The sequence below is a fragment of the Sus scrofa genome, chromosome 4, assembly GCF_054392235.1.
Source record: "Sus scrofa isolate SSC_HxYL_T2T_F1_AM1 chromosome 4, Sscrofa_HxYL_maternal_Yorkshire_Landrace_v2.0, whole genome shotgun sequence".
NCBI lineage: Eukaryota > Metazoa > Chordata > Mammalia > Artiodactyla > Suidae > Sus > Sus scrofa.
In genome coordinates this window covers 220,566-243,406 of record NC_139386.1, presented here as the reverse complement: position 1 = coordinate 243,406, position 22,841 = coordinate 220,566, and the positions used below count along the sequence as shown (strand labels likewise).

General features: G+C 54.6%; 1 protein-coding gene and 1 long non-coding RNA gene across 39 annotated transcripts; one reads left to right on the top strand and one right to left on the bottom strand.

The window, feature by feature from the left end:
* Positions 1 to 630: 630 nt before the first annotated feature.
* On the bottom strand, positions 631 to 10,925 carry ZNF7 (zinc finger protein 7). Of its 35 annotated transcripts, none has more exons than XR_014843237.1 (7): positions 10,475 to 10,925; positions 9,544 to 9,664; positions 9,399 to 9,443; positions 8,573 to 8,995; positions 4,183 to 4,299; positions 1,022 to 2,923; positions 631 to 705 (listed from the first exon to the last, which is right to left on the bottom strand). XR_014843237.1 is itself a non-coding variant. In XM_085021458.1 (6 exons), exons 2-6 carry the CDS (start codon positions 9,595 to 9,597, stop codon positions 1,155 to 1,157), a joined length of 2,112 nt encoding a protein of 703 aa, XP_084877584.1. In that variant the 5' UTR covers positions 9,598 to 9,664; positions 10,475 to 10,925; the 3' UTR covers positions 631 to 1,154. The 35 variants fall into 35 exon arrangements, 16 of the variants coding, with proteins under 16 accessions (XP_084877584.1, XP_084877589.1, XP_013843420.1 ...); XR_014843226.1 differs by having other exon boundaries at positions 8,573 to 8,699; XR_014843229.1 differs by having other exon boundaries at positions 4,183 to 4,296; positions 8,573 to 8,699.
* Positions 10,926 to 11,110: 185 nt separating this feature from the next.
* On the top strand, positions 11,111 to 16,910 carry LOC110260418 (uncharacterized). Of its 4 annotated transcripts, none has more exons than XR_014843292.1 (3): positions 11,111 to 11,192; positions 11,600 to 12,207; positions 16,224 to 16,910. It is a non-coding gene; the product is annotated as an uncharacterized LOC110260418 (long non-coding RNA). The 4 variants fall into 4 exon arrangements; XR_014843293.1 differs by having other exon boundaries at positions 11,597 to 12,207; XR_002343669.2 differs by having other exon boundaries at positions 11,111 to 11,439.
* The last annotated feature ends 5,931 nt before the right edge of the window (positions 16,911 to 22,841 follow it).

The following is a 22,841-nucleotide window of genomic DNA, read 5'->3' as shown; positions in this document are numbered from 1 at the left end:
TCAGTGGGCTCTCTACCTTGGCGTGGCCATGCAGCTGGCTCCACTTCCCAAGGCTTCTGTGAAAGGACATAGTTTCTATGTCCACTTGCAGGCCTCCCTGTTCTGGCGGTCTGTGTGGCTGGAGTTTTGAGGAAGTCGGGTCAGCAGCAACAAACACAAATCCCGGCCTCCAGTGGGTCCTCCAGCCATCCTGATGTGAGGCTCCTGCAGAGCTGAGGGCAGGCCTGGGCTCTCAGCAGGGGCAAGGGGGTGGTGTGACCCAAGGGTGGCTACCCTTAACGCAGCTCTCAGGCAGGCAGCTGGGCTCTGGATTGATGGAGGGTACCATCCCCAGACCCAGGGGCTGTAGCAGGGCCCTTGGTTCATGGGTGGCTCCATCCCTGGGCTGTTCTGATACAGGATGAGGAGGCGAGAGGAAGAGGGAAGTCAGGCACCCCTCCTGGGGGCCTGCCCTAGGACAGCCCTACTGCTGAAGCCAGTCTGGGTCACTGGTGCTTAAGCAAGACATTTTGGGTAACTTCTTTCAATCCATGTATCTGGTGGGGCCCCCAGGGCTTTTCTCATGCCTCTTCCTTGTCTGTAAGACCCAGGGTCTTCCCTCTGAACTCAAAACGCTACACATGGGCATCCTGATGTGAGGGCACGGGCTTTATTGAAAGGGATAAGGTCAAACATGCCAGCAAGGACACAGAACTTTGTATGGATCTGGACATTCCCTTTCTTTCTTTTTTTTTTTTTTTTTTGTCTTTTGTCTTTTTTGTCTTTGTTGTTGTTGTCATTGTTGCTATTTCTTGGGCCGCTCCCGCGGCATATGGAGGTTCCCAGGCTAGGGGTCCAATCGGAGCTGTAGCCACCGGCCTACGCCAGAGCCACAGCAACGCGGGATCCGAGCCGCGTCTGCAACCTACACCACAGCTCGCAGCAACGCCAGATCGTTAACCCACTGAGCAAGGGCAGGGATCGAACCCGCAACCTCATGGTTCCTAGTCGGATTCGTTAACCACTGCGCCACGACGGGAACTCCTGGACATTCCCTTTCTTAGCAGAGCAATTCTGAATCTTTCCCAACATTCTAAAGTGTCAGTACAAACGGCCCCATGGAAAATAAGTTAAGGCTGTAGGTTTACTCACATTTATACACATAAGATTAAGTGCTACCCCGTATGGATTTTCTGATGCTGAGTAAGCCTTGAGCTCCGATTAAAAGCTTTGCCACATTCGTTACATTTGTAAGGTTTCTCTCCAGTGTGAGTTCTCTGGTGTATAATTAGATGCGAGCGCCATCTGAATATCTTTTCACACTCGTTACACTTATGCAGTTTCTTTACAGTACTGACTTTCCTCCGGCTCACATGGGTGGAACCTTCCAGGGCATTCCCATACTCATGGTTCCACTGGGCTCGAGTGTGTATCCTCTGATGCTCAATCAGGTACGAGCTCCGGCTAAAGGCTTTTCCACACTCGCTGCACCCATAGGGTTTCACCCCAGCATGAATTATCTGGTGTTGGAAGAGGGTGGAGTTTTGACTGAAGGCCTTCCCACATTCACTACACTTATAGGGCCTCTCCCCTGTGTGCACCCTCTGATGTATTGTGAGCTGTGTGCTCATACTGAAGGCTTTTCCACATTCGAGGCACTCATAGGGCTTCTCCCCCTTATGGATCCTCTGATGGTAAATGAGGCTTGAGCTCTGACTAAAGGCCTTTCCACAGTCGCTGCACTCATAGGGTTTCTCTCCAGTATGAATCCTCTGGTGCTGAATTAGGTGTGAGCCCTGCACAAAGCCTTTCCCACACTCATCACACTTAAACGGTTTTTCTCCAGTGTGAGTTCTTTGGTGGCGAATAAGCCGTGAGCTACAGCCAAAGGCCTTTGAACACTTGTTGCATTTGTATGGTTTCTCTCCAGTGTGAGTCAGCTGATGCTGACTCAGGCGGGAGACCCATCTGAAGGCCTTCCCACACTCATCACACTTGAAGGGTTTCTCCATAGCATGGGTCCTCTGATGTGCAACTGGGATGGGACTATCTGGATTTTTTGGCAGCTCAAGCTTCTCCCCAGCATGCATCCGCTGGTGCTGAGCTAGGGTTGAGCTCTGGCTGAAGGCCTTCCCACACTCGAGGCAGGGGTAGGGCCTCTCTCCTGTGTGAGTCCTCTGGTGCCTGACCAGCTGAGACTGCTGGCTAAAGGCCTTCCCACATTCGCGGCAGGGGTAGGGCCTCTCCCCTGTGTGGACCCTCTGATGGTGGATGAGGCTGGAGCTCTGGCCAAAGGCTTTCCCACATTCTTCGCACCTGTAGGGCTTCTCTCCTGTGTGAATTCTTTGATGCTGAATAAGTTTTGAACTCAGGCGGAAGGCTTTTCCACACTCGATGCATTTAAATGGCTTCTCTCCTGTGTGGATTCTCTGATGCTGATGAAGCTGTGAGCACAACCTGAAGACTTTCCCACATTCTTCACACTCATATGGCTTCTCTGCATGGAAGGTACTTTGATGTCTCCCCTGTAAGCAATCAGGTAATTTTTTCTGGCACTCTTGACATCTGTTAGGTTTCTTCTGTGCATTCGTTTCCACATGCAGAGCAACATCTGAATTAGATCTGAACCTCTTGCCACACACATCACACCTTCGGGACCACCCCTGACTTTTATCAAGCTGACAACCCAGGCGGCCACTGCTCCCTTGCTCACCGCGTACCTTGGCCTTGCCCTTGGGAGCCAAAATCCCTGTGTTTGAACAGTTTCCCTGGAAGAGGAAGCCTGGCTGACTCTCAGACCAGACCTCCAAATCAGAGGTGGCTCCAAAGCAAGGACTCTGAGGAAAGTCCTGGGGGAGTAGTTTGACCATAGTCACCCGGGAATCTGGCTTCAGAATGTCCACATCCTCACAGGCCTGCTGACTGTTACTCCCAATCATAGAATCTGAAACAAACAGGAAATAAACTGCTCCTTATTCCCTGTGCTAAGAAAAAGGACAGACTGGGGGTGAAGGGTGCATACCACCCCTGGACTGAGCTCCCTCCCAGGACAGGCTGCATTGAGCACATAAAAGATGACACAAGAAGTCAATACCTTTGACAGATCTCAAATTTGCTTTCATACATATTTTTCTATTTCACACATTCATTCGGCTACTTTGTACTTGCAGAGTGCAAAAAGCCACCTTCCCACATGGTGAGTATGTTACTTTATGGGGAATTAGTACAAGAGAAAAATCCACAAAGAAGTGTGCCTGACGGGGTTGGCGGTCCAGCAAGAGGCAGGGTTTGGCTGAGAGATCAGAGGCTCCTGATTCCAGAGGAAGGAGACTAAGAAGGAAAGACAGGCTGAAAACTGTGAACAGAGGGAGGTTAGGTAACTAGAAAAACAAGGTACAAGGGCTGCCGGGGGGCACCCAGAGGCTGAGCCCAAGAGGGCTGGGCATCGGGCTCTCCAGTGGGTGGTGATCTGAGCAGGACCCCAGGCCTGACTCTGCATCTTCCAGCTGACCCGGCCTCTTGCTAGTCTGCCCCTCGGCTTCCAGGAGGCCACACCCACTGGCCACATTGACTCCCACTTGTTGTACGTTTCTCGAGGGTCTGCCTACACTACCTGCCCTCCACATGGAAGCTTGGTGATGTGGCCACCAACCAAGTAATACCTGGGGCCACCAAGTAATGGGAGCAGCATGATGGACCCTCACTACAAGTTTCAGAGGGGACACATCCTGCTTGCACCTAGACTTTGGCTGTCTGGCCTTCAGAACTGACAAACAGTACATCTCTGTTGTTTTAAGCTTCTAGTTTGTTACAGCAGCCCCAGGACACTGACACAGTCTTGGAGCCTGATCTGAGAGGTAGGGGTCACCCAGGACCCCAAGAAATGCTGGAGGGAGCTGCTGGCGGAGGCAGTAACTGTTTAGGGATGGCTGTGAGAGCGAGGCTTAGAGCTGCCCCTGGGGGCACACGCTTGTTCTTGTGCTTAATCATAGTAGTAGTAAAATCACAAACCGAACAAAATGTGACTCAAAAGCAAACTGCTTTTGTCATAATAACAGGCTCTGTGTCCTTGCTTTTCCAGAGTTCAGTCTCTCCTGAGGCCACGCCACAGCGGCCCAGGCAGCCCAGCAGGCCTCCTGCCTCTACAGCCCTTGCCTGGCATGGGTTCCCTGGAGGCCTCTGTGCTACAGGCCTGAGCCTCACCTGTCCTGGAGGGCCTGGGTGCCTCTCTCCCCTCTGTTCCTTGCAGGTCGAGGACCCATGGCTCCTGCCCTTGTTCCAGCCGGGAGATGAGCTCAGGCTTGAAGACCAGGAATCCTGCTGTGGGGTGGCAGAGGAGACACGTGACTGGGAGTGCGGCTGGGGGCTCAGCCCCATGGTTTCCAGGAGCAAAGGGGGAGGGCAACAGGGGCACAGGCAGAGCCTCTAAAGGGAGCATCAGGGGGTGAGTGTCTGGGCCAGGGGCATGGTGGCCCTCTGTCTGTCCAGCTCCTGAAGCCAGAGAGAGAGGAATGTCTAGACTCCCAGCCTCTCTCTGTCTCGGTCCACAGCAGGACCAGGGTCCCCAGGGAGCCTTGTCACCAAAAAGTCTGCAGAGGACAGGCCAGGTTTACCCCAGGAAGAGCTTCCCTAGCAGAGACAGGCAGTCCCTCGGTTCCTCTAGTCCAGGACCTCAAAGAGGCAGGGGTGATGGACAAACAACAACAAACCAACAGACAACAAACAGACAAGATGGATTTTAAATGAGAAGGTGTGCAGTCCAAGGTGCAGTAGCCCCAGTCTCGAGTCCTCACACAAAAGCCTGGGGGCCTCAGCAGATGGGGAGGGGCAGAGGCCTTCTGGGTCACCAGCCCCCATGCCATGGGGTGCCCTGTGTCACGCTCCCAGCCCACCCAAGGGCTGGCCAAGCCCTCAGGTTTCCAGCCATGGGGGTGAAGGGCAAGCAGAGAGAGTCCAGGTCCAAGGCCTCAGGGGAGAGCAGGACCCCCCATTCAACAGGAAACACAGGGAGTTCCCATCATGGCTCAGCGGTTAGTGAAGCTGGCTAGCATCCATGAGAACACAGGTTAAATCCCTGGCCTTGCTTAGTGGGTTAAGGATTCGGTGTTGCCAGGAGCTATGGTGTAGGTCGTAGACTCAGCTCGGATCCCGCGTTGCCATGGCTCTGGCGCAGCCCAGTGGCTATGGCTCCAATTGGACCCCTAGCCTGGAAACTTACACATGCTGCGGGTATGGCCCTAAAAGACAAAAAGACCAACAAAACAAAACAAAACGAAAAAACCCCCAGGAAACATGGATTCTTGCCCAGCACATGTGCGATGCCCACAAAGAACCATCCTTAGGCGAGCCACACAGGGGGTCATGGCACAGGCCACAGAATAAAACCACAGCCTGTGCCCAAGCTGAAGGCAACTGGACCTGAAGGCAACCACAATAGGCAGCTCAAAAAGATTAGCTACCTGAAAACTAAATAACAAATCACTAAGTAGCAACTACATTTACTCTGAGTCAAAACTTGCGGGACGCCTCTGCAGCAGTACTTTAGAAATCACATTCCGCGCCCCTAAATACACTTACTTATGCCAGAAACGAGACTGACAAACACAAAAAAAGTAAATACTAAATTCAAGGTGCTGGGAACAAAACAACACAGCAAACTGAAATAAACAAAAAGCAAGAAAAACAAAGATGGCCAAGATTCAGTAACCCCCTTGGAACTCCCAACTGGTTCCTTTGAAAAGGCTTATAGCAAAGCCTATCAAGAGCAACAAAGTGCCAAAATGCTGCCAAAAAATAAATGAGGACACAAATACAAACATGATGGAGATTAAAAATGAAGAGCATTATGAACTAATACATGCTTAAAAAACCTGAAAATCTGAATGAATAGACCAATTTGCACAAAAACTAGAAATGACAAAATTGGCACAGGGGAAAATTCATAAGCTTGACAGACTCTTAAGCATTAAGGAAATGAAACGCTAGTGAAAGAACTTCCTTCCCCAAGGGGCCCAAGGCCCAGGTGGTTTTAAGTGAGTTCAACCCAAAGCTCAAAGGTTCAATGAATTCCTTCCATATAAATCTTCCAGAAATTAAAAACAATAGCTAAAGCTTCCCAGCACACTTCATGACACTTGTATGCAAAAAAAGTCAAACTAGAGGAGTTCCCATAGGGGCTCAGCAGTAACAAACCCAACTGGCATCCATGAGGACATGGGTTCAATCCCTAGCATCAATCAGCAGGTTAAGGATCTGACACTGCCATGAGCTGCAGTCTAGGCCACAGATGAGACTCTGATCTGGCGTGGCTGTGGCTGGCAGCTGCAACTCTGATTGGACCCCTAGCCTGGGAACTTCCATATGCCTTGGGTGTGGCTCTTAAAAAAAAAAAAAAAAACAACCTCAAACAATTAAATACATAAAATAAAACTTCAGAGTACAACCCATAAGGCAAAAACCAAATGACTTTAATTACTTTAAACCTGACCTCATAAAGTTAGCAAGCAAAGACTGGGAAGGATATTTCTGAAGCACAGCTCTGTGCAGTCTCACCACACCCCATCACCCTAAGATGGACCTAAAGAGCTTGTGCTGAACATGGGTCACAACTGGGGCCCTGCTGTCCTCAGCCACATGGTGCTGTAACCTGCCATGAAGCCTGTGCATAGGCAGGCTGGGCCACAGCTACTCACATGGAGTGACCAAGTTAAAACCAGTCTTCAGAGATGTAAAGCAGACTGTTTCCAAAGCAATGACTGCAATTCAGTCACTGGTAAATCAGCAGCTATGTGCACAGGGGCCAAGACAGGAGGATGGCACAGCGTGGGAGCCATGTGGTCTGTCAGCAAGATCCACCCAAAAGAAATGGCTGCTACATACCAGCAGCAAAGTGAAAACCCAGCAACACTTGAGAAATGCATGGAGTTCCCTGTTGGTGCAGTGGGTTAAGTATCTGGTGTTGTCACCGCAGCAGCTTGAGTCACTGCTGTGGTGCAAGTTCCATCCCTGACCCAGAAACTTCCATGTGCTATGGATGTAGCCTAAAAAAAAGAAAGGCAGCATTGCTCAGGCTCTCCTCAACCCAGAAAGCACAGGCGCAGAGGTCAGGAGGGGACATGATGCCCAAGCCTGCTTGGTCCGTGTCTTTCCCTTTCTAGTTCAGTGACACGTGGTACCCCTTCTCTAAATAGGTCTGGAGCACTCTTAAAAAGTGTAAGATAGGAGTTCCCTGATGTCCCAGTGATTTGAGATCTAGCAATGTCCTTGCTGATGCACAGGTTCAAACCCCGGCCCAGGAACTTCCACACGCCTTGGGCAAGGCCAAAAAAAAAAAAAAAAGTATAAAAGAAAAAACTCAGCAGTTCCCGCTGTGGCCTCAGCAGGTTAAGAACCTGACATTGTATCCACGAGGATGCCAGTTTGATCCTCGGCCTCGCTCAGTGAGTTAAGGATTCAGCGTTGCTTAAACTGCAGTGTAGGTCATAGATGTGGCTTGGATCCAGCATTGCTATGGCTGTGGTGTAGGCCTCAGCTGCAGCTCCAACTCAACCCCTAGCCTAGAACTTCCATATGCTGCAGGTGCAGCTGTTTAAAAAAAAAACAAAAAACCTTAAGGAATAAGAAAAAAAAAAATCATATGGCAGTAGAATCAGCAGCACCCAACCTCCGAATGGTACCTAAAATGATGTTTTATAACATACAGCATCGTGGGTTCAGTGAAAGCTAACACAAGAAATAATAAACGCACTCAAATCAGAAAGGTCCAGTAACCCCAGTAACAGGCCAAGGCTCTGAGCAGACACTTCACTGATGACATCTGGCTTTTCCCAACTCTAACAGGACTGGAAAGATGCTCAGGCTCATCTGGCATTGGAGAAGCGCAGGCTCCAACCACAAGAGCCTCACCATGTGCTCCTGTCAGGACAGAGGGGGACAGGCCCGGTCCAAATGGCTGAGGCACCTGGCTGACCACTCTGCCATGCCCAGGCCACTCTAGTCCCCTAGCCCAATGCTCTCTCACCTCTCCCATCATGTGTGATGGGACTAGAGACCATGTGGGGCCAGCACAGCAGGGATCACACACCTTCTCACAGCGGTGCAATCCAAGGTGCAGAGCACAAAGAGACAGACAGGAGGCTCACCAGAGTGCCCACTTATGGTGTCGGGGACAGGAGAGGAAGACAGTGGGCAGGGCAGGAGGGGTGGGGGAAGCCATAACAGCCTCCACGTAGCCATCCCTGGGCTATCACTGCCGCCCTGACTTCAGCTGTACAACCATTTCCTCGGATCCCTTGAGCCAGTAACTGCCCTTTTGTTGTTTAAGCCATTCCAAGTTTGCCATCTACTTCTTACAACAAATTAATCTGTTAGCTCACAAAAAAGGTGGCTTGGTTAGTTCCCAGAAGTCCTCCTGCACTGAGAGTTGAATCATGTGACATGCACAAAGCTCAGAGGCTGCCCGGCTCACCCTGGCTTCTCCTGGGGTCAGCCTCTGAACCACAAAGACTCAAGGGCCCACAGCCTCCAACCGAGGACTGGCTAGGTGGGTGCTAACTGATGACATACGGGTAGGGGTATCCAGATGAAGGCTCACCTAGTCCGGCCACACTGCTGTGGTTCTCAAGCATCACCTCCTTGTAGAGGGCCCTCTGGCCAGGGTCCAGGCACTGCCACTCCTCCCGCGAGAAGTGCACGGCCACATCGCCAAATGTCACAGCCTCCTGAAAGGACACACACCAGTTCCCCAAGGACTTCTGGGTGCCAGCTCCATCCTGGCACACGCAGCACAAGTTTGGGTGAGACAATCACCAGGCCCCTTTGGCTCTCAAATCAACGCAAGCAGGGTTGCCTGGTGAGTCAGTGGGTGGGAGATCTGGCATCTCTGTGGCAGTGCAGGCTCCATCCCCAGCGGGCACAGTGAGTTGAGTATCTGGTGTTGCCGTAGCTGTGGTGTATGTCCCAGCTGCAACTCAGATTCCATCCCTGGCCCAGGAACTTCCATATGCCACGGGTGTGGCTGGAAAAGAAAAAAGGGGGGACGGTAGCTCCTGGTGGGTCAATAGGTTAAGGATCTGGCATGTCACTGCTGTGGCTCAGATCACTGCCGTGGCGACCCCTGCCCCAGAAAGTTCCACATGCTGTAGCCAAATAAGTAAATAATAAAATCAAGGGAGAGACAGTATAAAGGAAAAGAGGGACACAGACCCAGGTAACCTACAGCCCTCCCCCAAGAGCCTCAGGTGGGGCCCAGTGTGGGCAGCGGCTTGCCCACTGCGTTGGTGATGGGCAAGCCTGAGCTTGGAAAGGGCCATGCAAGGGGCCAAGGGAAGGCCTAGGCCCAGGCCCAGAGGGCAGGGGTGCCCAGAGGACGTAAGGGCCCTCACTGGATAAGCGAGGGAACAGGGAAGTCAGGCTCCTACCATGAGGCTCGGTGGGCGGGCTTCCACGTGTCCGGGACGAGAGACCTGTGGGCAGTTATGAAAGGGTCAGAGGTCAGGGTGCTGGAGGCCCCAAGCCCTAATTTCCAGGCTAATCTTGGGGGTACTGCCTTCTCCCATCCTTTACCTCCAACCCCAGGTGTTCTCTGGCAGGGATGTGAGGCAGGGCCAAAGCAGCCATGGCACTTGATTATCTGCCCCTCGAAGCTTCATTCACCTTTCAGAGTTTGCGCAGAGTGCAAATCACTCTGAAACACGAAAGGGGGGGGCACATGTACCAGGTGCTCAACTAAGCAGTGAAGAAGGACTCTGCCTTCATGAAACAGTCTAGTGGAGGAAAGACTTAAATGACCACTCCACCAAACACCAAGTTACACCTGTGATAACAGCACCGAAGTACAAGGAGCCCTGAAAGCATTTAAACTTGGAAACTCCAACTTCGTCTGATGGGTCACCTCCCTTGGCACTAATGCAGCCAAGATAATGGAGATGAAAAGGCCACTTAGGGCAGCAGGAACGGCACATGCAAAGGGCATGAGGCAGGAAGGAAGAGGGCTAATGAGCCGGGGCGGGGGGGGGGGGGGGGGGGCTGGATCACAGGCATCAAGAGGAAGCAGGAAGGACAAGAACCAGGAGGATAAAGAGGCTGTCCCCACCCAACAACTTGGCCCCTCCCCAGGGAGGTCAGAATGAAAAGCGGGGTTCCTAGGTGAGCGTTTGGCTCAAAAAGTGGCTTGAGGGGGAGTGCCCTAGTGGCCTAGTGGTTAGCACTATGGCCCAGGCTCAACCCCTGGTCTGGGAACTGAGATCCCCACCTCAAGCTGCTGGTCACCACGTCCAAAAAAACCCCAAAACAAACAAACAAAACTACTTGAGGGCAGAAACCCCAGGCCGTGAGCACAGCGAGGGTGACCCAGTCAGCAGTGACCACTGCCAGGTGGGTGCCCATCTCGGCCTGGCCAGGAGACATGTGGCTGCCAGTGCTAGTTTCTGGGTCCCTTGCAGAGAAATGCAGGCCTCGAGCAGCAGCCAGAATTCTGAGAAGGTAAACAGCCTACCCCACCCACGGCACAGCCGTTTTGCCACTAGGTCTTCGAGGGGCGGAATAAAAAGCTCCTAGAGGGGAGTGGTTGTGCAGGAAGAAGCTGAGAGCCCCTTGGAGCACGCAGAGACCTGGCGGGAAGGTGACGAGGCTGCCACGAGGCCGGATCCGCGGGACTCCACCTTCCGCCTCCACCGGCCTCGGCCAAGGCTCGACCACCGCCCTGCCAGTCGCCCACGGACTCTGCAAGACGCCCGCGCGACCCGTGCTTCTTTGCGGACAGGCCCGCGGAGCGAAAGGCCCGCAGTGTCGGAGGCGGGACGGCGCGGGGCCCTCCGGCAGCCACCCCGCCCGCGGGCGTGGAGCACGTGGGCCGCCCGGACCCTCACCCACGTCCGTCGCACCGACTCACCCTCCCCAGGGCCGCCCGAGGCTCTACGAGCGCGACGACGCCGGAAACGGGCCTCGGGCGCCCGCTCTCTCGCACAACTTCCGGCCGTTCTGGGCAGCTCGGAGGCTCGGGCGACTCGGTGGTTCCCAGCCCCGCCTCCCGGGAGCCAGAGCAGGGGCGGGGCCAGGTCGCGGGAAAGGACGCAGCTCCGAGAGGGCGGGGCCGTAGCCCGGTAAGGGGCGGGGTCACAGCGAGACGGGCGGTGGGGCGGAGCCGAGGCCCAGGAACGGAGGTGGAGGAGCAGACCCGGGCGACGCGGCCCGCGAGCGAGAGGGTCGTCCGGGTCAGTCCAGCGCAACTCGGGTCACCAGTCCCAGGGCCCTGGTCCCCTTATTGGATCTATGTCTGGGTTTGCTGAAGCACCCGCTGGGCCCAGGACTGCAGAGACGCCCCTACCCAGGCTGTGCCCCGGGTGGAGGGGGACAGGGGGAACGGCTTCATCGCGGGGTTCGGGGCAGGACAGCTCAGGACCTGCGGAGATACTGGATGGTGTAGGATCCCAGGCCAAAGGTGGCGCACCCTGAGATCAGGTCAGACTTTTTCCTCCCTGCGCCCCACCCATCCCCAGCTTCTTGTGGACCCCGGAGCCGTCTGTTCTGGGAGTTCTTCCAAACCCACTCTCTGTGCTGTATGTGGGGGCAGCGGTCACCTCAGCTTCCTTGGGACTGACCGGAGCCTCCCCCTCAGCAGCCCAGCTCCCTGCAGCCTTGAGGAGGGCGCTGCCTGCGTCTTTGGGAGCCTCAGCTTCCCCTCCGGTTCCGGGCCTTGGAGTGCTGGTCTGCAGCTGCGGCCTGGCTCTGTGCCCGGCCTGACCCTCGTTCACACTGCACACCCCTGGAGGCAGGACAGAAAGTGTGCACAGCGAAGACCCTGACACCCTACTGGTTGATGATCCAAATCCCGAGGTCCCTCTCAGAGTCCGGTGAGATCCAGAGCCAGCTAGAGGAAGAAAGTGGCCGCGTCAGCTCCCGAAAGGCCGTCTGGGTGAGGTTGAAAGGAAAAGCCAACAGGAGTTCCCATCGTGGGGCTTCGGAAACAATCCGACCAGGAACCATGAGGTTGCGGTTTCCATCCCTGGCCTGGCTCAGTGGATTAAGGATCCGGTGTCTCTGTGGCTATGGTGTAGGCCGGCAGCCGTAGCTCCCATTCGACCAGCAGGCTCTCGGGTCCACCTCCTCTCCCCGTGGTCCTGTGCTGCCTCTTCCTACCCTGCTCCTCAGCAGCTCAGTGCAACTCTCCTGTCCCCCGCATCCTCCCTGGTCGCACGCAGAGAGCATCTGTGCAAAGACAACAGACGCGTGAGTGGACAATGGGAAAGGAGAGGGACATGCCTGCTTCCCAGCTGCCCTCCAGGTCCTAAGCCCCAGCCAAGGGCTTGCGGGTACACTGTGCACCCTAGTGGTTCTGACCTGCGGGAGCCTTTCACCCAGAGGTCTTCCTGCAAACCTGGACCCCAGCCTGGTCCTCTCAAGGGAAGGGGGGCACTCCCAGGATGACACAGGGAGCAAGAGCGGGAGCCTGCAGACTCTGAGGACAGAGCCAGGCCCAGAGTGTCCACCCAGTGGACACGTGGGCAGTGTGAGGGCATGCAGGTCCTGGGGGCCTGGGGGTGGGGATGGAGGAAATGGATTCTATCCACTGTAGGCCATGCTGGGGTCTCCACCTCCCGGTCCCATAATCCTCGCTGAGCCTTGGACCTGCTGTGCAAACAGGCTACTGAAAGACAGGGGCCTTCATGGGTCCCCAGTAGGTCACAGCGCCCCTTCTCTGGACCAACTCAGGTTGTTTTGGGGCTATTTCCAGCCTGAAATTGGGATTCCAAGATATCCCAAGCCAATTTAAAAATCATTTTTGAAGAGCCCCCTGGTGTTGTCACTGCAGCGGCTCAGGTCTTTGGTGTGGTTTGATCCCTGGTGCTGGAACCTCTGCATGCCACAGGCACAGCCAAGATAAAATAAAATAAAATAAATATGAGTTTTCAAAGAGATAAATTTCCTAGGCCACTTTCGGCTTCCTAGACAGTGCCCTAGGGCAGTAACACTTTGGTTTTTTTTTTTGTTTTTTTTTTTTTGTCTTTTTGCTATTTCTTTGGGCCGCTCCCGCGGCATATGGAGGTTCCCAGGCTAGGGGTCGAATCGGAGCTACAGCCAGAGCTGTACGCCAGAGCCACAGCAACGCAGGATCCGAGCCGCGTCTGCAACCTACACCACAGCTCACGGCAATGCCGGATCGTTAACCCACTGAGCAAGGGCAGGGACTGAACCCGCAACCTCATGGTTCCTAGTCGGATTCGTTAACCACTGTGCCACGGCGGGAACTCCTAGGGCAGTAACATTTTGAATGAACTGGAACAGAGAGCCCCTCTGAAGGCCACCGCTGTGCTTGGGCGTCAGCAATCTGTGTGAAAACGTACCTGTGGTTTGTGTTCTTCAGGGGATGGTAGTTCACGCAGACTCGGAAATGAAGGAAGACATGTGTACCCACAGGTCTCTAGGAACAGAAGGCAGGACACACCCTGCAGGGCGGCACAGTGAAGCACCAGGTTGGCCAGGAGGCAAAAGCAGGGAGGAAAGCGAAGCCCAGAGCCTTTATTGGGGTTTACATGGGAAGGAATGGGCGAGGCGGGCAGGTCCGCTGAGAAAGCTTGGTGTCCTATCGTTTGAAAAATCTCAGCAGGCTGCGCTGTAGCGGTGGTCTCTAGCTGTCCAATACCTGCCCCTGGGGTGATTCAGGGCGGGGGACGCTGGTGTGGTGTGCGAGTCTGATAAGGGAGAAGTCAGGAGTGTAGGCTCGGGATTGGTTGTTTTGGATCAAAGCCTGGCTCTGAGGATTGTTTGCTGTCTCTGTGGGTGTCTTTGGATCTAGCCAGGGCTCTAAAGGTGGCGGGAGGAAACGGAGCCCCGAACAGAAGCAGCCCTGAGCTCCCCAGGGTTTTACCTGAACAGGTCAGGGGCTCAGGATCCTGAGCCTAAAAGCAAGGAAGGGCTAAAAGTAGGTGCCAAGGGGGCCTGAGGAGGCAGGTGGCAGGGCTCCTGGTGACAGGCCTATGGCCTGCGCAGAGAGGTCTTGTCACCACCTGCTCCCAGCTGACTCCTGTCCAGCACTCAACTTCCTTCTGCTCAGACCTGAGTCCCTGCATCTCTCCTGTGCTCAAGGAGGGCCGCGCACAATAAAAACATGTCTGAAAGGCCAGTGACGCTCTGGCTCAGCAAACTTATTTATCTTGAAAGGAGATAAAAGGTGAAAAACAGGATTTCCGGAAATGAAACAATTTCCTGGAGTTCCCCTCATGGCGCAGCAGAAACGAATCCGACTAGGAACCACGAGGTTGCAGGTTCAATCCCTGGCCTCGCTCAGTGGGTTAAGGGTCCTGCGTTGCCGTCGTGGAAAGTAATGTGTTTTCCTTTGAAGGAAATCTTGTGACCCCATTTTGCTCCCGTTTCAGCTGAACCGCCCTCCTGCGACCCCCTCCTCTTTCCCTCTTCTCCTGGTAACAATTTGTTTCAGATGAGCCCACCGAGAAGAAAGTGCGCCCTGACCCGACCCATGGGAAGGGGACAGGTCCGTCGCCTGCATTAGGGAGAAACAGGGAGGGTCTTCTTGGCGCGCTTTCTGAGCCCCCTCGCCCTTCTGCAGAAGGAAAGCGCCTTGTCGAGACCTCCCCATGCTCATGTGTCTCATTTTCCGACACGGACGATCCGAGCCGTCTCCCCAACACCATGAGCTGTGGTGTAGGTCACAGATGCAGCTCGGATCCAGCGTTGCTGTGGCTGAGGTGTAGGCCGGCAGCTGCAGCTCCGAACGGACCCCTAGCCTGGGACCCTCCACATGCTGCGGGTGCGGCCCTAAAAAAACAACAACAGTTTCCTTCATTCAGAACAGGGATTCCAGCTTGGCCAGGATGAAATCCAAATGTGGAAAAATATGGCTGAAGTGGGCAGGCGCACTCACCGCGAAGCTCCTGATGCCAGGGAGGGTGGGAGGCCCTGTCCCCCGCCCCTCGCAGCAGGCCTGGGAGTGGGCCTCCTCTGCAGCCTGTTTTCCACCAGCGGGAGAAGGAGGCTTCTTAGGGGCTGGGTTGTCCCTTGTGCTGCTAGGGCCTCCGGGGGAGGCAGTGCAAGCCGAAGCCTTCCAGCGCTGGGGGAGCATCGGGCCTCTCCCCTTTTGCACTCTGTCCTGCTCTCTTCATGGGTGAAGCAGGCCTGGCTGTCAGGCGAGTGCCAGTGGCAGGACAGCTGTGCTGCAGGACCCTGGGGCTGTGTCTGGGTCCGGTCTCTCTGGGCAGCTGCTCAGAAAGTCCAGGGATGGCAGGTGAGGCACACAGGTGTGTCTTACAGCAGGCAAAGGTGGGTCTCAGCCCCTCACCCCTTGGCGACCTCCGCCCCCCGTCGTCGCCCCCCTTCTCCCCTCCTCCTCGCGTCCTTCAGACCCATGACCCTCTCAGTTGTTCTTGTGAGGCCTCTTGCAGCCGGAGCCCGTCTCGGCTGAGCCCCTGTAGGTGCTCTGGGGGCAGGGCTCTATCCTCCCACGGCTACAGAGTCCTCCAGTGGCCCCATAGGTCCAGTCTGGATGCGCGGCCGGGACGTGGAGTTCACCTCCGCTGCCCCAAGGGCTCCTACCTGGAAGGCCTTCCCCTAGGCCTGGTCCCCGAGCCGGTTAAGGTGCTGTAGGGTCTGAGCGTGGCCCACCCCTCTTACCCACAGGTCCTTCTGCCTCTCATAACAGCTCTTGGGGGCAGGCTGAAGGCGAGTGTGCCGGGGAAAATGTGTCAGTTCTGGGGGAGCATCACAGATACCCAAGAAAAGCGTGTGTAACCCTTCCCTGAAAGGTCACGTAATCAGTGTACAGCCATGTTTACTGAACAATTACCCTCCATTTTGTAAATCAGAAAAATCACATTTGTCAGATCGTTCTATCAGGAGAACGAGATTGCTGCCGAATGCTTGTCATTTGTAATTTTTTTGGCCATGCCTACAGCACGTAGAAGGTCCCAGGCCAGGGATCTAACCTGTGCCATAGAAGTCACCAGAGCCATAGCAGTGACAATGCGGGATCCTTTAACCACCAGGCCACCAGGGAACTCCTCATAATTTCTAATTTTATCAAGGATTATAGACTGATGTTGGAAGGTTTTGTTTCAGGCAGTAAGTGAAATTAATATATGTTAACTAATAAAATGGATGAGCACAGGCCCAGGTGTGACACTGGGCTGGAGAAGAGGGTGGGTAGGTGCCAGCGTCTGGCAGGCTGAGGGGCTCCTTGTTCTAATGTTGAGTCAAGGTCTAATGCCACGTGATCTTCTCCCCACCCTTAGGGCCACCCAGACCCTTTAGCTCACAGAGGATGCCCTGAACGGACTCCCAGGGAGCCTACAGAAGACCACGGACTTGAGAAGGCACTGTGAACTGCTTGGTAGCATCTGCAAGATGGGGTTTGGTTTCAGGTCTGTGTCCTGCCCGCCACCCTCAGGCCCCGGTGGGCTCAGGAGGGCCTTGGGCACAGCCCGAGGGGCCTCGACCCTCATACAGTGCAGAGCAAAGTCAGAGATGGGTGGAGGCAGCTGCTGCTCCGGGTGGGAGCTGATGACATCCCGCCTGTCGTGTAGACATTTGAGTTAACTGGCCCTGGGGTTGCCAATAATCTCAGTCAGGTCAAAGCCTCCACTCGGAGACGTTTGGGGCAGAAACCTGCTGATTTACCCCTTGTTTTAACTCTTGGGGAACAAGGGGATTGCTGACCGCTCCCACTGGCAGGGAGCAGGGAGTGGAAAGAGAACAGCCCTCGAGGGAGAGGCCAAGGAGCCCGTCTGCTCTGGCTCTGCACCGTCCAGCACAGTGGCCTCAGCCTGTCCCAACTGCGATGTGCGAATGTGCACAAGAAACACCTGATTTCAAAGACGTTGAAAAAAATGCCAAATATCTTTCTAATAATTTTATATTGATTGCCTCTGGAAATTATGTTTTAGATGTGTTAAGGTAAATAAAATATATTATTAAATTTAGTCCTTTTTGCCTTTGTCTTTTAACGTGGCTAATAGAAAATGTAGCATGACTGCAGTGGCTGCTGTTCTGTTTCCGTTGGTCGGTGCTGGTAGATGGAGATGCCGCCTGGGCAGGCGGCCCCAGGGACGCTGGGGGAGCTGCCCTGGGAGGGGCTCTGAGCGCCCCAGTCTTCCCTAAGGGGAACCAGAACGAGGCGTCCTCATGACTCTCAGGGTGTGGTGACGCTTCGTTTTGAATCAGGAAAGAAGGTTTTCCTTCTTAAATGTCTCCTCGCATGTGGTGTTTGAATCGGACAAGACAGAAAGTACTCAGTTTTGAAGAACGGAACCCATGTTCTCTTCTCGCCCACCAGTCTTGCCCTCCCGGGAAATGAGCGAACAGGGGAGTGGGAGCCCCGTGCACTAAGTGCAGGACTCTGCAGGGAAAGACCCTTGCCTTCCTGGTGGTGTTTTTTTGGGGGGAGGGCAGTGGGCAGCGGTATTGGAAGTGATGCTCCTTTTTAAACTTTTTTTTCCTTTTTGGCCTCCGTATGGCACATGCAGCTCCGGACCAGTGATCAGATCTGAGCAGCTGTTGTGACCTAAGCTGCAGCTGTGGCAAAGCTGGATCCTTAACCCACTGTGCCCGGGCAGGGAATTGAACCTGCATCCCAGTGCTCCCTGTTGTGCCACAGCAGGAACTCCTTAAAGCGTTTAATTTAATTTCACTTAAATAATTAATTAATTTACTTTTTAGGGCCACGCTGGCAGCACATGGAGGGTCCCAGGCTAGGGGTCAAATCAGAGCTTCAGCTGCCGACCTGCACCACAGCCCCAGCAACACAGGATCTGAGCCGTGTCTGTGACCTACACCACAGCTCACAGCAGCGCTGGATCCTTAGCCCACTGAGCGGGGCCAGGGATCGAACCCGCAACCTCACGGTTCCTAGTCGCATTTGTTTCTGCTTCGCCACAACGGTAACTGCTAATATGTAATTTTTATGTCTTTGTGATGGGCTTCTTACACTTAGCATAATCTTTTCAAGGTCGATCTATGTTATAGTATGCATCATTACTTCATTCCTTTTTCACACCGGGTGATATTCCACATTAGAAAGAGTCTAAGAAAACATACCAAACATCAGAGTCGGAATTTCTGGAGAGAGAAAGAGCACTTTTTTATGTTTCTTTTTTATATGCTTCTGCCTTTCTGCCTCTTCCAAATTTTCTTTTTCTTTTTTCTTTTTTTCTTTTTAGGGCCGAACCTGTGGCATATGGAAGTTAGTTCCTGGGCTATGGGTTGAGTCGGAGCTGCAGCTGCAACCTACACTGCAGCTCACGACAACACTGGATCCTTAACCCACTGAACGTGGCCAGGGATCGAACCTGCGCCCTCATGGATACTAGTCAGGTTCTTAACCTGCTGAGCCACAACAGGAACTCCTCAAATCTTCTACAATAACTTTATATTTAGAAAAAAGCCATGTTAATTGTAAAATACACATTCATGAGTGGCGCCCTCTGCCCAGCTCAGGGCCGAGGGCTTCCTTCCTGGCACTTGCTTGTGAGATGCCTCAGAAGCCTCTCAGCCTCCTCAGGGATCCCAGGGTGGGAGGCTGATGGTGCAGAAGGGGCACTAAGATGGCCTCCCGGCCAGCGGGCTCTCAGGGCCTTGCTCCTTAGAGAGCGCCATCTGTGGACAGGCCAGTTGAAGGCCGGCCACAACGAGCCCAGCTGGGGTTCCAGAACCCCTGCCAGAGAGCCAGGGGGCCAGGAGACTACCCTTGAGCCCTGACCCGTGCCACCGTCACCCCTCTGTCCCTGGCTCATTTACAGAACCTTGGCCCAGAGTTCCCGTCATGGCACAGTGGTTAAGAACCCGACTCATGAGGCCCTTCCCTGCTGTGCAGAAGCCGGTGTTCAGCCAGAGTGGACCTGAAGCAGAAGGCCTGGCCCCACGCGCCGCTCGCCACCCTGGAAGTGCTTTTCAGTGAGGATGAGCCGGTGCCCCAGGACGATGCAGCTCTGCTTGAAGGCCGTGCCCGCTCAGCGCACTGGAAGGGCTTGGCCCCATGTGAATGGCCCGGGGCCTGTGCAGCAGCGGGTGGTACTTGAAAGCCTTGCTGCAGGCCTGGCATCTGTGTGCTCCCCGCCTGCCCTGCCACAGCCTGGGCCTGGGCCCCACAGCTCTTCTTCCAGGGCCTGGGGTGAGGGATGTGCTCAGCTTCCCGGCCGGTTGCCTGACCCATCCTCAGGTCTGCCATCCAGGTCAGGTAAAAGGGGGTCCTGCCCAGGGAGGCACCCCCAAACCTTGCCCACAGTCCTGCCTGCTTAGAGAATGTCTCCTCAGAGAAGACTCCTTGATCCCGACGGCTGTCCTGGAATCTGGAGAGTGAACAGAAAACGGGAAGATGACCTAGCTTTTGCACTTAGAAATGGCACTTACTGGGAGTTCCTGTCATGACGCAGCAGAAATGAATCCGACTAGGAACCATGAGGTTGCAAGTTCAATCCCTGGCCTTGCTCAGTGGGTTGAGGATCCGGTGTTGCGGTGAGCTGTGGTGTAGACTGGTGGCTACAGCTCCGATTGGACCCCTAGCCTGGGAACCTCCACATGCTGAGGGTGAGGCCCTAAAAAGACAAAAAGACCAAAAAAAAAAAAAAAAAAAAGAGAAAGAAAGAAAAAGAAAAAGAAAAAAAAAGAGAAAGAAATGGCACTTACTGATTTTTTTTTTTTTTTAACCTTTTCTTGGGCCACTCCCACGGCATATGGAGGTTCCCAGGCTAGGGGTCGAATCGCAGCTGTAGCCACAGGCCTACGCCAGAGCCACAGCAACGCTGGGACCCGAGCCGCATCTGCAACCTACACCACAGCTCACGGCAACGCTGGATCGTTAACCCACTGAGCAAGGGCAGGGACCGAACCCGCAACCTCATGGTTCCTAGTCGGATTCGTTAACTGCACCACGACGGGAACTCTGGCACTTACTGATTTGAAGACAGAATCCGTGTCAAGTGCGTTTGAGAACTGCTGGCAATAAGCTTTAAACTCAGGGTTTGGGAGTTCCCGCTGTGACACAGTGGGATCAGCGGCATCTCCGGAGCCCTGGGATGCAGCTTCAATCCCTGGCCCTGCACAGTGGATTCAGGATCTGGTGCTGCCAGAGCTGCAGCATAGATTGCAACTATGGCTTGGCTGACCCCTGACCTGGGAACTCCATATGCTGTGGAGCAGAAAAAAAAGAAGAAAAAAATCAGGTTTTGGATGAGAAAAGGGAGCCAAAAAGTTAATAAGGGCTTAAGGACAGTGGGAGGCTGGCTCAGCCCCAAGGACTGAGGCGCAAACTGGGAGCAGGGCGGGCCCTGCATTCTTCGCTCCCACCTCCCCCAGCTCATCCACAGTTCACTCCGCAGCCAGCATGTCAGGGTCCTGTCTGGGCAGCCCCACAGACTGGAGGCCACCACTCCCTTTCTGCAGGCTCCACAGCGCCAAGCTGAGCCCCTGGCACACAACCTACAGGGACCTGGGAGAATCCAAGCTGCTCAAGGGTCTCCCCTGCTGAGGCCTCCCCACACATCGACAGCCCCCAAGACCTGGTCTGACACCTTGAGCACCAGGATGCACGCTCATGCCCTTGGGCAATTTGTACTAGTTTGTCCTGAGTGATCGTGGACTCAAAGCAGGGCATTTCTTAGGAAACGTGACCCTGCTTTGAGGAGCTAAATGCACCGCTTTCTCACTGCGGGAGCACCCAGGAACCTGCAAGGAGCTGTGTGAGGACCAGCCCCCAACCCCCCCGCCCCCGCTGGCCCTCACATGGGCCCAGGCTGGCCTTGGTCCCCTGCTTCTCAGCTGCCTGCACAATCAGGGCCATTGCTCCAAGAGGGAGATGAGCACCAGTTTGGTGCTGAAGCCTGTGCAGAGAGAAGAGCATTATGAGTCAGGGAGGAGGAGGGAGGAAGACCCCTGGCTAGAAGCCTCGGGGCCCCCATGGCACTTAGAGAGGGTCCCCGGAGCAGGAGAGCTTCCAGGTGGCCCCAGGGAGGTGGAGAGCTTCCCTTCCACACATATATGGCTTTGCTGTCGGAAAAGAACCAACTTCCCGGCACAGCCAGTGGAAAGGGCAGGGTTGTCTCTGAGCTCAGTCCTAGGACCAACCAAGAGCCTCACCTGCAAGGACACGTGCCTGTGTTTCTCTAACATCCCGTCTCTGTGCAGCACCTGTTGGTCAGGGGCCAGGCAACTCCACTCTATCCCCGCGAAGTACACAGCCACGTACCCAAACAGCAGCCTCCTGCAACCATAAACCCTCTGACTGGGGCTGTCCGGGCAGGAAACGTGGAGGCCACATTAGAAACATTCAGAGAACCTATTCAGCTCTGGGAGTTAAGGCTTCTGTCTGTGTGGTCACTGCTGCACACCCAGGGCCTGACACAGAGGGGACACCCTACTACTCCCCAAGGCAGACACCATGAAGCCACCAGCGGGAGGGGGGTTCTCAACCTTGGCCTCATGCCTCTGCAGGCTCTCAGCGATCTGGGGAGGGGGCACCCCAGATATGCTGATGGCTGAGCCTCTGCCCTGGTCTGCTCCGGTTCTCAATTCCCAGCAGACAGGCCCAAGGCAGTGTGCACCGAGGAGGGGCTCACTGTTCTCGCCAGGATGGAGCCGGTGCTCGGGAAGGACGGGGACCCTGGAAGCTCGAGGGCTACAGAAGGCCCAGGGCAGCCTCCTTCTGCTTCAGCAAACCTCAGAAAGGAGTCAGCAGAGTCCTTCCTGGGGGGGAGGCTGCAAAGGGAGGGGCCAAACCTGGGCTTGCAGACTCCATCCCTATGACACGCCTGAAGGAATGGGGGTGACACGAGTGGGCCTAGGACTCCCTGCAAAGGGGCTCAGAACTGAAAAGCTGAGGCTGGGGCTGAAGGCAGCCAGCAGGCTGAAAGGAAGCGCTCACCTGGGGTCCAGGCATCAGGGGTGGCACCGCCCTTCGGGGCAGAAGCAGGAGCCCAAGCCTCGGGGGCATCCTCGTCCCTCAGAAGGACTGCCCAAGTCGAGAAGAGTCAGGAAAGGGTAAGATGTGAGGCAAGCACGTCGCAGCCACCCCAGCTGCCGGCCTCAGGTCCCAGGGAGAAGTGGCTCCCTGCATCTCACCCCCACGCCCCTGGACTTCCCAGGAGGACCTCCTGGACAACCCCCTGGAGTTCCTGCTGTGGAGCAGCTGGTTGGTGAGCTGGCATTGCTGCAGTTATGGTGTGGACCACAGCTGGAGCTCATGTTTGATCCCTGGCCCAGGAACTACCATATGCCACGAGTGTGGCCAAAAAAATGAAAATAAAATGTATTTTTAAAAGATGCCACCTTCACCCCAGAATTCCCTTCCCTCATTCCTTGATTTCTTTCTTTCTTTCTTTCTTTCTTTCTTTCTTTCTTTCTTTCTTTCTTTCTTTCTTTCTTTCTTTCTTTCTTTCTTTCTTTCTTTCTCTCTCTCTCTTTCTCTCTCTCTCTCTCTCTCTCTCTCTCCCTCCCTCCCTCCCTTCCTTCCTTCCTTCCTTTCTTTCTTTTTTCAGGGCTGTGGCATATGGAAATTCCCAGGCTAAATGTTGAATTGGAGTTGCAGCTGCCAGCCTGCGCCATAGCCACAGCCACGCCAGATCTGAGAGTGTCTGCAGCCTACACTGCAGTTCCTGGCAACGCGGGATCCTTAACCCACTGAGCCAGGAACTGAACACATACCACATGAATTCCTCTATTTTTCTGATTTCTTCAAGACTCACTATTTGTTTGTCTTTTTTCTTTTTCTTTTGTCTTTTTTGCCATTTCTTGGGCCACTCCCGCGGCATATGGAGGTTCCCAGGCTAGGGGTTGAATTGGAGCTGTAGCTTCCTGGCCTATGCCACAGCCACAGCAACTCGGGATCCGAGCTGTGTCTGCGACCTACACCATAGCTCACG

Coding starts and splice junctions, on each gene's coding strand:
- ZNF7 (XM_085021458.1), bottom strand. CDS start 9,597: ATGGCTGCTTTGGCCCTGCCTCACATCCCTGCCAGAGAACACCTGGGG. Junction 9,444..9,543: donor GAGAACACCTGGGGTTGGAG/GTAAAGGATGGG, acceptor AACTGCCCACAG/GTCTCTCGTCCCGGACACGT. Junction 8,700..9,398: donor CCCGCCCACCGAGCCTCATG/GTAGGAGCCTGA, acceptor GTGTCCTTTCAG/GAGGCTGTGACATTTGGCGA.